Raw genomic sequence first — 13,493 nt, forward strand, 5'->3', positions numbered from 1 at the left:
ACTTTTTCTTCAGCTTCCGGATCTGCCAATTGTCCTCTTGATTTAATCTATACTGATGTATGGGGACCAGCCCCTGTTAGCTCTAGGTCTGGTGCTAAGTATTATGTTTCTTTTCTTGATGCTTATAGCAAATGCACTTGGCTTTATCCAATTTCCTTAAAGAGTGATGTTCTTTCAGTTTTCTGCACCTTTAAATCTTATGTTGAACGGTTTTTTAATACCACAATTAAAGCAATTCAATCCGATTGGAGTGGTGAATACTGCCTTGTCAACAACCTCCTCAAGCATCTTGGCATTCAGCATCGTGCGTCTTGCCCACATACTCACCAACAAAATGGTGCTATCGAACGGAAACATCGACACATTGTCGAAACCGGTCTAGCACTACTCTCTCATGCTCATTTACCCTTAAAATTTTGGGATGATGCTTTTTCCACTGCATGCTATCTAATCAATCGCATGCCTACCACAGTTCTACAAAATCATTCTCCATTTGAAACACTTTTCAAATGTTCTCCGAATTATACCTTCTTACGCACTTTTGGTTGTCTATGTTGGCCCAACTTACGTCCATATAATTCAAACAAGTTTCAGCCACGTTCTGTCCCTTGTTTATTTCTCGGCTATAGTCCTCTTCACAAAGGCTACAAATGCCTCCACTTGCCCACAAATCGCCTCTACATCTCACGAGATGTTATTTTCAATGAATCTACTTTTCCATATACTCCTCCCTCATCCTCCCTTGAGTCTAACTCTTGCAATACTCGGCAACAGCTCTCCCTGCCCATTCTCCTACCACAGTCAGCAGCACAGCTCCCACAACCTGTCCTAAAGCCCTCCTCTCCAAATTCCTCTCACTCTCTGCACTCTCCATCACTGCAGTCCCTCTCTTCAGCATCTTCCAGCTCTGCCGAGTCCCCACTTCCAGCTAATTTTTCAGCTTCTTCAACTCCTCCTTTAGTTCCACCTGCTTCTTCACATCCCATGGTTACTCGTGCTAGAAATAACATCTCCAAGCCTAGAGAGTTTACAGATGGTTGAGTTCGGTACCCCCTCCCGAGAGCCCTGCTTGCTAAGTCCTCAGCTGTTGAGATAGAGCCTACTTGTCACTCTACAACCGTGAAGGATAAACATTGGAGAGCTGCCATGAACACCGAATTTGATGCTTTACTACAGAACCAGACTTGGACCCCGGTTCCTCCTAAATCAGCTTCTAATATAATTGGCTGCAAATGGGTTTTTCGGATCAAACGGAAGGCTAATGGCTCGATTGAAAGGTACAAAGCAAGGCTAGTTGCTAAGGGATTTCATCAACAACCGGGCATTGACTATGGTGAAACCTACAGCCCTGTGATCAAACCTACTACGGTGCGCATTGTTCTATCAATTGCTCTGTCCAATGGCTGGCCGATTCATCAAATTGACATACAAAATGCCTTCCTTCATGGAAATATTTCTGAAGTGGTATACATGTCTCAGCCTCCCGGTTTTCCTCATCCTCAGTTTCCAGATCATATTTGTAAACTCAAAAAAGCTTTATATGGCCTCAAACAAGCCCCAAGAGCTTGGTTCTCCAGACTTAGTGGTAAACTATTGGAGCTTGGTTTTCATGGATCCAAATCAGACACATCTCTCTTCATCTATAAGTCGGCTGCTTACACTACTCTAGTGCTCATTTATGTAGATGACATTCTAATCACATCATCTAAACCATCTACAGTTTCTACACTTTTACAGACATTGAAACAGGAATTTGCTGTCAAAGACCTCGGGAAACTCCATTTTTTTCCTAAGAATTGAAGTTCTTCCAAGCTCCACTGGTTTTATCCTGTCTCAGCATCAGTACATTTTGGACATTCTCAAAAGGACCAAAATGATTGAGGCCAAACCAATCAACTGTCCAATGGCATCTTCCACTCACCTCTCGGCTTTTGAAGGTGATTTATGCTCTGATACCATATAAAATATGAGGATCTTGTGTTTATGCTTTGTGCTGCCTTACCAAATGTTGGTAGATGCTGTTTGTATATATAGAGAAACTAGAACATAGTTACATGAGTTTAGGAGACTACAGTTCTGATAGGAATGAAACACTACAATCTGATCTAAGTATTTGAATTCAAAATATTATCTTATCACTAGTTCCTACAATCTAGGTTTTATCTTCATCTTGAGAGCGCATAAAATTAGGAACTGTATCTTGAGAAGACATATCTAGCTGAGGGGTAGATATGTCTTTAACATATTTGATTAATTTTATAAAAAAAAAAAAATACACATGGCTTCATTTTTTTTTTGATAAGTAAATGAAATTTTATAAAAAGCGTAAGGCGCTCCTCTAAGTACACTGGAAGTATACACAAGGAAACGCCTAAAAAGACATAGAAAAACGAACAAGAAAATCAAAATAGCTAATTGACACGGGTGACAAAAAGGCCTCCGTCCAAAGATACAACATATGAAAAAACAAGGCTACAAAATCCTCTATGGAATTCTCAAAGTCTTCGAAACACCTAAGATTTCTCTCCTTCCAAACACACCAAAGAATACAAATAGGCACCATCTTCCAAACTGCAGCACTCCTTGACCTACCCGCCTTCCACCAACATGCAAATAAATCGACAACTTTCTAGGCATAACCCAAGACATACCAAACCGAGAAAAGACATGATTCTACAAAGTAGAAGCCACATCACAGTGAAGAAGAAGGTGGTCCACAGATTCCCCGTCTCTTTTGCACAAGTAGCATCTATCCACAATGATGATCTTTCACTTCCTGAGATTATCCACTATAAGAATTTTTCCTAGGGCTGCCGACCACGCAAAGAAAGCCACCCTCGAAGGAGTCTGAGTCCGCCACACACTCTTCCAAGAGAAACTACTACCCTCACAGCCCACCAAGGAGCTGAAATATGAACTAACCTTGAACACACCTTTCTTGGAAGGGACTCACCTAAGCCTATCTGCATGATCTCTACTCACCATGGCTAAATGTAACACATGAAATAAGGAGGCAAAGACACCCACTTCCCAGTCATGCGCCTCTCTAACAAAACTCACATTCCACTGAATAGAGCTGCCCAAAACCTCCATATTATCCGCAACGGAAGCATCCTTCATCTGAGGAATACCAAAAAGAACAAGAAAGGCTTCCTTCAACACCATATCCCCGCACCACAGATCATGCCAAAATTTTGTCCTAACCCCATCCCCCACCTCCAATCTAGAAAAACCATAGAAAATTCCCCACATTTTCCTAATATTCTCTTTTTTCTTTTTTTTTTGAAGGGCAATACATTTTTTTTTTTTGATAAGTAATTGCAATAATATAAAAAAGCGCAAAGGGGCGCAACCCTTATACATGGAAAGTATACAAGAGAACCCCTAACAGGGACGAACAGAGAATAAATTTAAAAATTCAACATAAGTAAAAGAGCTCAAACAATTATGGGGCGCTATCCAAAAATATAAAGTATTGAGCAACCGCTTCCGTAGCTCCACCATGGATGTCTCTACATCTTCAAACAGCCTAGCATTCCGCTCCCTCCAAATACACCATAGCAAGCATACAGGAGCTAACCGTCAAGCCTCTATAGCATGACCACCCCCAAGCGCCGCCCCCCAACTATTCTTCCACAGCCCCACCCCATAGGCACCTACAGACTTGCGGGAGCACCACCCACCCCACAAACTACCATACTTGGACTTCACCGCAACTCTCCACCAAGCTTCTCTCTCTACTCCGTACCGCCACAACCATTTACCTAACAACGTATGGTTGAACATCAACAAATTCCGAATACCCAACCCCCCTTCTGAAATTGGGGAACAGACCTTCGACCACCTCACCAAGTGAAATTTAGACTCTTCACCTAATCCACCCCAAAGAAAATCCCGTTGTAGCTTCTCTAAGCGAGCAGCAACACTCCTCGGGAGATGGAACAAAGACAAAAAGTAAGTAAGCACATTGGCAAGGGTACTCTTAACAAGGGCTACTCTACCACCCTTAGAGAGATACATCCTTTTCCAACTAGCCAAACGATGCTCAGTCTTCTCAACAACCCCGTCCCAAATATGAGTGGACTTATAGGAAGCCCCCAAAGCAAGATCAAGATACTTCACCGGCAAAGTGGCAAACCCACACCCTAAAATGTCGGCTAGCCTTTCCACTTGATCAACATGCCCCATAGGAATTATATTTGCCCTTGCCAAATTAACCTTCAAACCCGAAGCTGCTTCAAACAGGAGGAAGAGACTCTGCAAATTACGCAACTGAGAAGAATGAGCACTACAAAAAATCAGAGCATCATCTGCAAACAGAAGATGCGAAAAATCTGCGTCACCTACTTTAAAACCTTCCAACAAACCCCCACAAACTGCAGCTGAGATCATGCGGCTCAAGGCTTCCATCACAAATACAAACAAAAGGGGTGACAAAGGATCCCCTTGTCTCAGACCTCGAGAGCTACTGAAAAAACTATAAGGGGAGCCATTGATTAACACCGAAAACCGCACAGACGAAACACAATGAGCTACCCACGTACACCACTTTTCCCCAAAGCCACACCACCTCAACATATACAAAAGAAAATCTCAGTTAACATGATCGTATGCTTTCTCCAAGTCCATTTTACAAATGACGCCTGGCACCCCCGATCTAAGCCTACTATCAATGCATTCATTAGCAATAAGTATCGAATCAAGAATCTGCCTCCCTTTGATGAAGGCGCTCTGAGATTTGGATATGACCTTCTCCAAGACTGACTTCAATCTGTTTGCTAGAACTTTAGCAATAATCTTGTAGATGCCACGAACGGTGTTGGAATTGTTGAAAAGTTGGGGGGCGACGATTGGGTGTGGTCATGCTAAAGAGGCTTGACGGTTAGCTCATCTGTGCTTGATGTAGTGTATTTGGAGGGAGCGGAATGCGCAGCTGTTTGAAGATGTAGAGACACCTATGGTGGAGCTACGGAAGCGGTTGCTCAATACGTTATATATTTGGATAGCGCCCCATCATAGTTTGAGTGTTTTTACTTATGTAGACTTTTTAAATTTATTCTCTGTTCGTCCCTTTTAGGGGTTCTCTTGTATACTTCCCGTGTATAAGGGTTGCGCCCCTTTGCGCGTTTTTTTTATAAATTGCAATTTCTTATCAACAAAAAAAAAAAAAAAAATCTTGTAGATGCCTCCCACCAGACTAATAGGCCAAAAATATTTGATGGAGTTAGCCGCTGGAACCTTCGGAATACGAGAAATAAACGAAGCATTCAGGCTCTTCTCAAACAAACCTTTGGATTGAAATTCATAAAAAAAAACCTTCATAATGTCCACTCTCACGACATCCCAGCACGCTTAGAAGAAAGCCATAGAAAAGCCATCAGGACCAGGTGCCTTATCACCATTCATATCTGACACTACCTTCTTGACCTCCTCCTCTTCGAACGCTCTCTCCAGCCAGCTAGCATCAGAATCTAAAATAGAATCAAAAGAAATACCATCCACCCTAGGCCTCCACCTACTCGGCTCATGAAAGAGCTTTTGATAGAACTCAACCGCATGTTCGCCAATTTCTATCTTATTAGAAGAAAGAGTATCTCCAATCAATAAAGAGTCAATAGAGTTGTACTTTCTGTTTGAATTTGCTATGGAGTGGAAGAATTTCGTACACTTGTCCCCTTCTTTAGTACAAGACCCTAGATTTCTGCCGCCAACTCACCTCCTCTAAAAGAGAACACCTCTCTATCCCTCTGACTATCTCTGTCTTCTTCCGAAGCTCCTCCTCAACTAAAGCCCTACTTCCTCTCTACCTTACCAAAAACCTCTTCATTCCAAATCTTCAAATCCTTTTTCAAGGCCTTTAGTTTACAAGCTAAGGCAAAACTAGGAGTACCTTGAAACGAGTAAGAATCCCACCATTGTTTCACCTTCCCCACAAAGCCTTCCGCTTTAAGCCACATGTTCTCAAATTTGAAAGGCTTGCTCCCCCTAGAGATGTCACAACAATCAAGAAGAATCGAAAAATGGTTTGAATAAAGGCAGGGAAGCCTCTCCTAAGACGACATAGGAAACCGAGCTTCCCAAACTGGGGAGACTAGAAAACGATCAATCCTAGACCAAACAGGGGGATCAAAAGTGCATGACCAGGTAAAAGCACCCCCAGCGAGAGGAAAGTCCATGAGACCCTACTCAGAGATAAAATCAGAGAAATCTCTCAAAGCAGACCTACAACCCTCACCAGACCTTTCACTAAGGAAACGAGCAACATTGAAATCGCCTCATATACACCACGGCAAGCTCCACCAACTAAGAATCCCAGCCAACTCATCCTAGAGCAGACTCTTATCAATATCAGAATTCAGACCGTAAACACCTGCAAAAGCCCAGACGAATCGATCCACTACATTCCTAAAGGAAACTGCGAGAGTGAAAACCCCCAAACAAACATCAACTTTCTCCACCACCCTTTTATCCCACATGATCAATATGCCCCCTGAGGCCCCATTGGAGTCTAGACAGCACCAATCCACATGATTGCAGCCCCAGAGACTGCGCACAAAGCTACTTGAAATACCATGAACCTTTGTTTCTTGGAAGCAAATAATATCTGCCTTATAATCTCTGAGCAAGTTACTAATCCTTAGGCGTTTGTTCCTCTTATTCAGCCCCCTCACATTCCAAGATAGAATTCTTGGCTTCATAACACAACTGGATGACCCCTCGTTTTCCTTTTCCCACGGCTTGAGCATGAGCCTCTAGCTTCGTAGTTAATGGAGCACTCCAAATTCTTTACCTCCCTTTTTCCCTTCTTACCCCCACATGGCAGAGCTCCCTCCTCTTCAATACGATGTTCCTCTTCAAAAAAAGACAAGAAATCCAACAATTGTAGCTTATGACCCTCAAACGATATCCCTAAAATGGGATAAATCGCATTCGCACGCTAAATGACCCAATCAAAGTAACCTGAGAGATCCCCCTCTGAATTATAATAGGTATTAAGAGGAGACACCATTCCCAACCTAGCTTCTCTTTCCATCACATCCACATCCCAGAGAAACTTCCCACTTTCTGCCACTGCAATAGGCTGATCACCCTCTTGAAACACAACCAAATATGAGCACCCAGTTGGCTAGCTATTGGAGTTCCCCACACCATCTTTTGCCTGCAAAAATAGATAATCCTGAAGGGGATTCAACGGCAACCCCCACCCGTTCAACCTAGAGACAACCAGCTCCCTTGAAAAGTTTCCTTGCCAAGCAAATGATCCTCCACTGACACTTCCTGATCAGTCACCGCACGCAGCATTTCTATTGGCACTTGAAAAAGATTTGCATGACCGACGACCCTGCTCTTGCTCACCGCCCGGTTCTGCTCCGGTTGGACCCTCGCCGATGACATGACTACCATCGACTCGTCAATAGCCACAACAGACATCAAATCCACCGGATCCGGAGAATCCGCAGGACCCACTGATCCACCCATCGAAAGTGAATTACCTGAGAGCAACAACGATCACAGCACAGCTGGAGGAACACCGGGAGACGACGCCGCCTCTAAATCGCTGGACTGACCTGCGTCCCTCCTCACCGGCAACCGGTCCGAGCTTGATAGGGCTAGAATACTTGGTTGGGCAATAGCTTTGCCTTTAGGATCGGGCTTAATACATTCCTACTCCTGCTGATCCACACCCCCTAGGTCGCTGGACTGGCCCACGTTCATCCTCACCCACGGCCGGTCCGAGCTAGAATGGGCTAGTGAACTTGGCTGGGCTGGTGCTACGCCCTTAGGATCCACGCCCCTGTCCAACTTCGTTTTTTGCCTGTAAACTGCCTTGAGCTTGGGCTTGGTCTTCGGCTTAGATCTCCCAATGAATCTAGAAAACTCACCAACCCCTATACCATTCCCACCCAAGGAAGCTTCTACACTTTTATGCTGAGATCCCAAAGCATTATCCATCAGACATGTGGGACAAGATTTCAAAGACAACCTTGCTTGATTTTCCACACTGCCCAGCAACCCATCTACCCTCTCCAAGCATGCGCCAACGTCTACTTTTAGCTACAGTAACGTATCTCTTAGGCTGAGAAAATCGATTCTATCACCAAGATGGAAAGTAATGTCAGAAACCCCACACCCCTTTCCAGCATCCTGACCAGCACCGTATGAAAAAGTATGCTTCACCGAAAAATTAACCGGAGCCGAAAATGCAGCTGGAGCTATGAACCGCCGTTTGCTCAACACTGAAACTTGTCCAGAATTGGCCGTGGGCATCCCCTCACAGTGCCTCCCCTCCGAAAGTTCCTTGACCCACCTCGGTACCTTGGCTACCGGCTCTGAAACAACACCAAAAGGCTTTTCCAACGGTGGTGCCGTCCTCGCCAGCACCTCTGCATAACTTCTCCTCTTCTCCTTCCCCACCTGGGCCTTAATGTCTACTGGCACTGGTCTCGACCAAACTCTTAAGTATTCAAAAACACACCTTAACTCTGAGCCAAAAAGCTCCTAACCTTTACCAGTTTTACCTTCCAGGACGATAATCGAATCACTTCTTCTATCACCATTGAATTCCTCAACCACCAGAAAACCGCCATGTCTGTTGAAGCATCGTTGCGCAAGAACCAGAGGGAACCCTTGTAGAGATTGGTTCCAAAAGACCCGAGAGTCTTCAACTCTAACCAGATCCTCAAAGATTCTCACCAACCAAGCTAACTCATCCCTATCTAAAAGAATGGACCTCTTCTTCCATTTGCAGTACTCACGAATTCGAACCCCTGTTTCGCCTCTCACCACCCGCAATTCAAACTCCTTGGATTCCACCGACCAACTACTCGAAAAGCCCATAATCATAACTCGATGCCTTCACAACTGCCCTTTCTTAAGATTGGGATCAGTTCAAGAACAGAACAATTATCCACTTATCCAATCTCCAAGGAACTAATGTACTTTGGTCTGTGACATTCTGTGCACCCCTAATGATGACAAACTAGAATTTGGCTTCAAACAGGTAAGTTCCACTCAGGTCCAGGTTAAAAATGAAATCAAGCATACCGGTCGGAAAAAAATTGTCATATCTTTTGATTATGAGATCAGATGAAGGCAGGCTTGGTGACGTTGAAAAACCGATTCAAAGGGCTACAATTTTGTATATCGTAAAAAAAAAATTCAATTTCAATGTTTATGAGGTCAAAACAGACTATCAATAGAAGTCTAAAAATCTTACGCAAATTTGCTTGACTTTCACTCGAGTGAGATTGCGGTAGGATTTTCGCTCAATTTTGGCTTGATCAAGATTGCGACTAATTGTGGGACAGAAATTTCGCTCGACATTCGCTTGAACAAGTTTGCCATTATTTTAGTTAAAGTTAGTTTTGTAATTCTACTTTTAGTGCTACGTACCTAACTTCTATTTACTAAGGATGGCTTAGCCGTCTAGTTGATGTTATTCTTCAGATCAATAAGAAACAATCTTGAGAGATTTTTTCCCCTATTCCCTATAATTCTTAGAATTTTCTAGGATTTATTCGGATCTAGGCAAGATCCTCACACTGGATAATCTAAAGAGGCGGCACGTCATCGTGATGGACAAATGTTGCATGTGCAATAGGAATGGAAAATCCGTAGACCACCTTCTTCTTCATTGTAATGTGGCTTCCACTATTTGGAGTGTTCTTTTCAATTGCTTTGGGATGTCTTGGGTTATGCCTAGACGTGTCATTGATCTGTAGGATTGTTGGTGGTCCTCTAGTAGGCCAAGGAGCACTGCGATGTGGAAATGGTGTGTGCGTGCCACTTTTGGTGTTTATGGAAGAAAATGAATGATAGAAATTTTGAGGATAAGGCGAGGTCTAGGAGATATTATTTCTATGTTCTTTGAAACTTTGTATTTGAGACGACAGTGTATGTTCTCCCCTGTCGAGTAGTTTTAGTGACTTTCTTTTTTGTTTTGACCTTTCTAGTTAGGTTGTTCCTTTTGTATATTTCTTGTGTATTTATTGGCGCCTCACGCTTCAAATGAGATTGGTTTATTACTTATAAAAAAAAAAAAAAAAAAAAAAAAAAAACTAGGATTTAGAGCCCAATTGTGTTGCATCATTTTCATTATCTAGCCAACATGATAGCTTATAAGTGGTACCCATTAACATCCAAAACCTTCCATTTGCATATATGTAGTAGAATGCCAGATACCAATCTTTATTTGCAAGTTAAAAGTTAGTCAGAGCTTATAGATGCTAGATACTAATATTTTATGGTCTACTTCAATGAATTTAGAATAGGACAGCAGCCGTGCCTACTTCAGAAATGGTAAAACAGAGTTATTTATGCCTGACCTTGACATTGCTAACAATGGACTGTGCATCAGGAACTGGTGGTTGCAGTGAGTACTCTTCTAGAAGAGGCAGCAAGGATGTAACAAATGTTGATCTTTCTTGCTGCGCGTCCTGACAGATATAGAAGAACCATAATACTAAGTTTAAATTATGAAAATCAGGAAGGAAATATGACTAACAACTTAAATATGTTTTGATAACACCAATTGGGGAATCAAAATTTCACAACCATTTAAGATAATTTATCTACACTCCGCATTAATTAAAAAAGGCATAATTAAGAAAGATAACTTAAGGTTTTTTTTTGGGTAAAACTTGGGTAAAGAGAGCAAACTTAAGGTTTGTTTTCAATATAGCTAATACACACATTTCAGAATCAATATACACCAGGGATTTAGACAGAGAAAAGAAAAACATAAAACCACCTGCAACGCGTATGTGAGACGTATGTTTTCCTCAATTATGTCTTGTCTGTATGAGAGAGCTTTTGATGCAGCATCCACAAGGTCTTGTTGCTGCTGATCAAAGGCCTGGTGGCAAAACAACGAAAAAGGTCTTTACATTAAGAAATAAGAGAACGGAATTGTAACATGAACTGTAAACAATATACTGCGTACCAGGCGCATATATGCAATGCGCTTTTCCAGGACGTATTTTTCGTTGCGTATATGCGCCTCCTATCATTACATTTAATATTAGTCACTACAATTAACATATAATAGTCTAAAAAAAAAAAAAAAGAAGAAGAAGAAAGAAACAAGAAATATTCATCTAAGCAATGTGAGAAAATCAAGCTTGCCATTTTACCTTGACAGAATAATCTGAAAGATGCTTCCGTAATTGCATAATCTCTTCTTCATGTTCCCGAATCTTAACAAGGAGATCCTATAAAAATATAGCAAATGTTCCATTAAACATTTATCTTTAAAAAGTCACATATTTTAGAGGTATATGATTATACCTGCTTCCAAAGGCTGCTACTATTATTTACTTCAGTCATTGGCATCAACCCCTGACCAGATATATTGAACCGTGGATCATATTCTCCTTCCATTTGATACCTAAGACAAACACGTGATGTTTTCTGAAATTATATTTTTATAACATCGGGTAAATTCTTATTAACGATACAAAGTAACTTTTTTCATAAATAAAATAAAGTGAAATATGCTCTGATTTGTTTCATCAATTCTTTCCTGATTTGATAAGTTACAAGATGGCTTTGGAAGATAAAATTAGCTGCATGAAGAGGCAATAATCATCTCTATTTGAGGTGAAATACCTGACCGGAGAGAAGGATGTTGTAGATGGAGAAGGGATTTGAGAGAAGCCAGTGTTATCTGCAGGCGGCATGCCACCAGGAAACACCTTCAATGTCCCATTGATCTTGCCACTCTCAGAGTGGCTTTCTGCAGGACTTTGTATAGCAGCATCACTGTTTGGCTTCAAATCTAGATGGAGAACTAGCGGACCTGGTGGAACAGCTACAGATGTGTTCCCTGTGCTCTTAAGCCTATCTCCTTGATTGCCTATAGAGGGAACTGATTGATGGGCTTCATAGGATCCATGAATGCGCTCATTCCATGTATCAAAAGAACGAGGTCTTTGAGCCACCGACTCCTCTGCTTTCTGCCAAAAAGCCCGTATTTGCCAAATATCACACAACCACAAAATAACGATTCAAACCATACGCTCACTGGGGACTAAAAGAACATGCACGTAATCCACAGGACACAATAGAAAGCACAAGCTGATAATCACAGAAATGGGACTGTCAATGAGCTTCCCACTACAATCATAAGAAATTTGTGAAACATTGTAAACCAGTAGGAGTTCCAAATTAATTTGAAACAAGTAGTAGTTGATGCAGGAAGACCAGAAGCATTCCCCAAGTCAAAATTAATCATAGGCCACAAACTTGCTTATTCTGCCAAATTATATATATATATATAGGAACCTTTATCATCTTATGTGTCTTTCGAAGTTGATTTCTCCCTTCCTTTCTTTCTTTCTTGATGAAGGTGATGTTAGGAATACTAGACACTACCTGATTATTTTCTTAATAGTACACTAGGAAAAATTTGCAGAAAAGAAAAGAAAAATGGTAATACTACAAGGGTAGATGTGTGGCGCATACTTGTCTGTCGAGTTCAAGAATTTTCTGGTGAAGCTCGTTCCTCAAGCGAGTATTCTCTTCAACCTGTTGTTTGATGGTGGCCTCTGCGGCTTCCACGGCTTTCATCACCTGAAACAAGCTGTCGTTGTTGTTGGTAGTGGTGGTGGCGCCGGCGACGGCCAAGCCTGAGAATTTCTCAGCCAATCTTCCGTCATCGTACCCATTCTCCATTTCCTTCTTCTTGGATTATCTGATCGATTGATTAAGGACGACCCTAAGCGAACCAAACCAATTAATAATCAACTAATTGCTTTGGAATACGATTGGATGGAGAAGTAGTTCATAGGGAGGAGATGTTGTGGGCCTCTCTCAGGTGTAGGGCTAGGGCTATGGGTTGAAGGCTCTCTCGTACAGAGATGTTTTGGGTTGAAGGCTCTCTCGGACACAGATCCACCGTAGATTGTACAATACAAACATTTCTCTCTACTCTCCTTGTTTTCCTCTTTTCTTTTTGCTTCCTTTTTCCCCTTTTTCGGCTAAACTAATAAGTAGGAGTCATGAACTCCTGTCTCACACCAGTGAGCAAACTCAATTACATATATTGCTGCCCACTCTAATATAAAGCGTGAAAAATTAGCATTACTCATCGCCATCCCATAATTCCAATGCTACTAGACTACAATTTTATTGTTTGCTGCTTATTATTGCTCGCGCGAAGCCCTTTTTTTCTTTTACTATTTACAATTTATTTTGTTCGTTATTGTCTCCCACAAATAGTTCTGAAATCTGCAAATAATAAAATTAATTTTAATGTTTGTACTTATAAAAACCAAACAAAAAATTATCAGTGATTCATAAATTTATTTTTCTTTTGAAATAATTCAATAACAACAAAATTATGGCCAATTACTAACAAATATTGGTAGGTTTTTTTAAAAATAAAATAAAAACTTCATAATATATGTGTAATTTTACCAACTTGAAAACTATAGTATACATTTTGTTACAATATTAATTAAATGATTATGGCATGTTTGGATGCAAATAAAAAT

The 13,493-nt window shown here is 41.4% G+C and overlaps 1 protein-coding gene across 3 annotated transcripts in view; it reads right to left on the bottom strand.

Moving 5' to 3' along the window:
• Window positions 1-13,064, bottom strand: part of LOC133865915 (uncharacterized) — a 51,835-nt gene extending 38,771 nt beyond the window's left edge. The window contains exons 1-7 of one of the 3 annotated variants that reach the window (XM_062302437.1): window positions 12,463-13,064; window positions 11,608-11,954; window positions 11,287-11,386; window positions 11,133-11,210; window positions 10,943-11,002; window positions 10,751-10,855; window positions 10,326-10,436 (exon numbers count right to left, since the gene is read on the bottom strand). In XM_062302437.1, coding sequence (XP_062158421.1) covers window positions 10,326-10,436; window positions 10,751-10,855; window positions 10,943-11,002; window positions 11,133-11,210; window positions 11,287-11,386; window positions 11,608-11,954; window positions 12,463-12,672 — 1,011 coding nt within the window. In that variant the 5' untranslated portion in view covers window positions 12,673-13,064. The remainder of the gene's footprint in view (window positions 1-10,325; window positions 10,437-10,750; window positions 10,856-10,942; window positions 11,003-11,132; window positions 11,211-11,286; window positions 11,387-11,607; window positions 11,955-12,462) is intronic. The other 2 variants (XM_062302438.1, XM_062302436.1) reach the window with 2 other exon arrangements.
• Window positions 13,065-13,493: the final 429 nt, after the last annotated feature.

The sequence above is a fragment of the Alnus glutinosa genome, chromosome 4 (assembly GCF_958979055.1).
Source record: "Alnus glutinosa chromosome 4, dhAlnGlut1.1, whole genome shotgun sequence".
Lineage (NCBI taxonomy): Eukaryota > Viridiplantae > Streptophyta > Magnoliopsida > Fagales > Betulaceae > Alnus > Alnus glutinosa.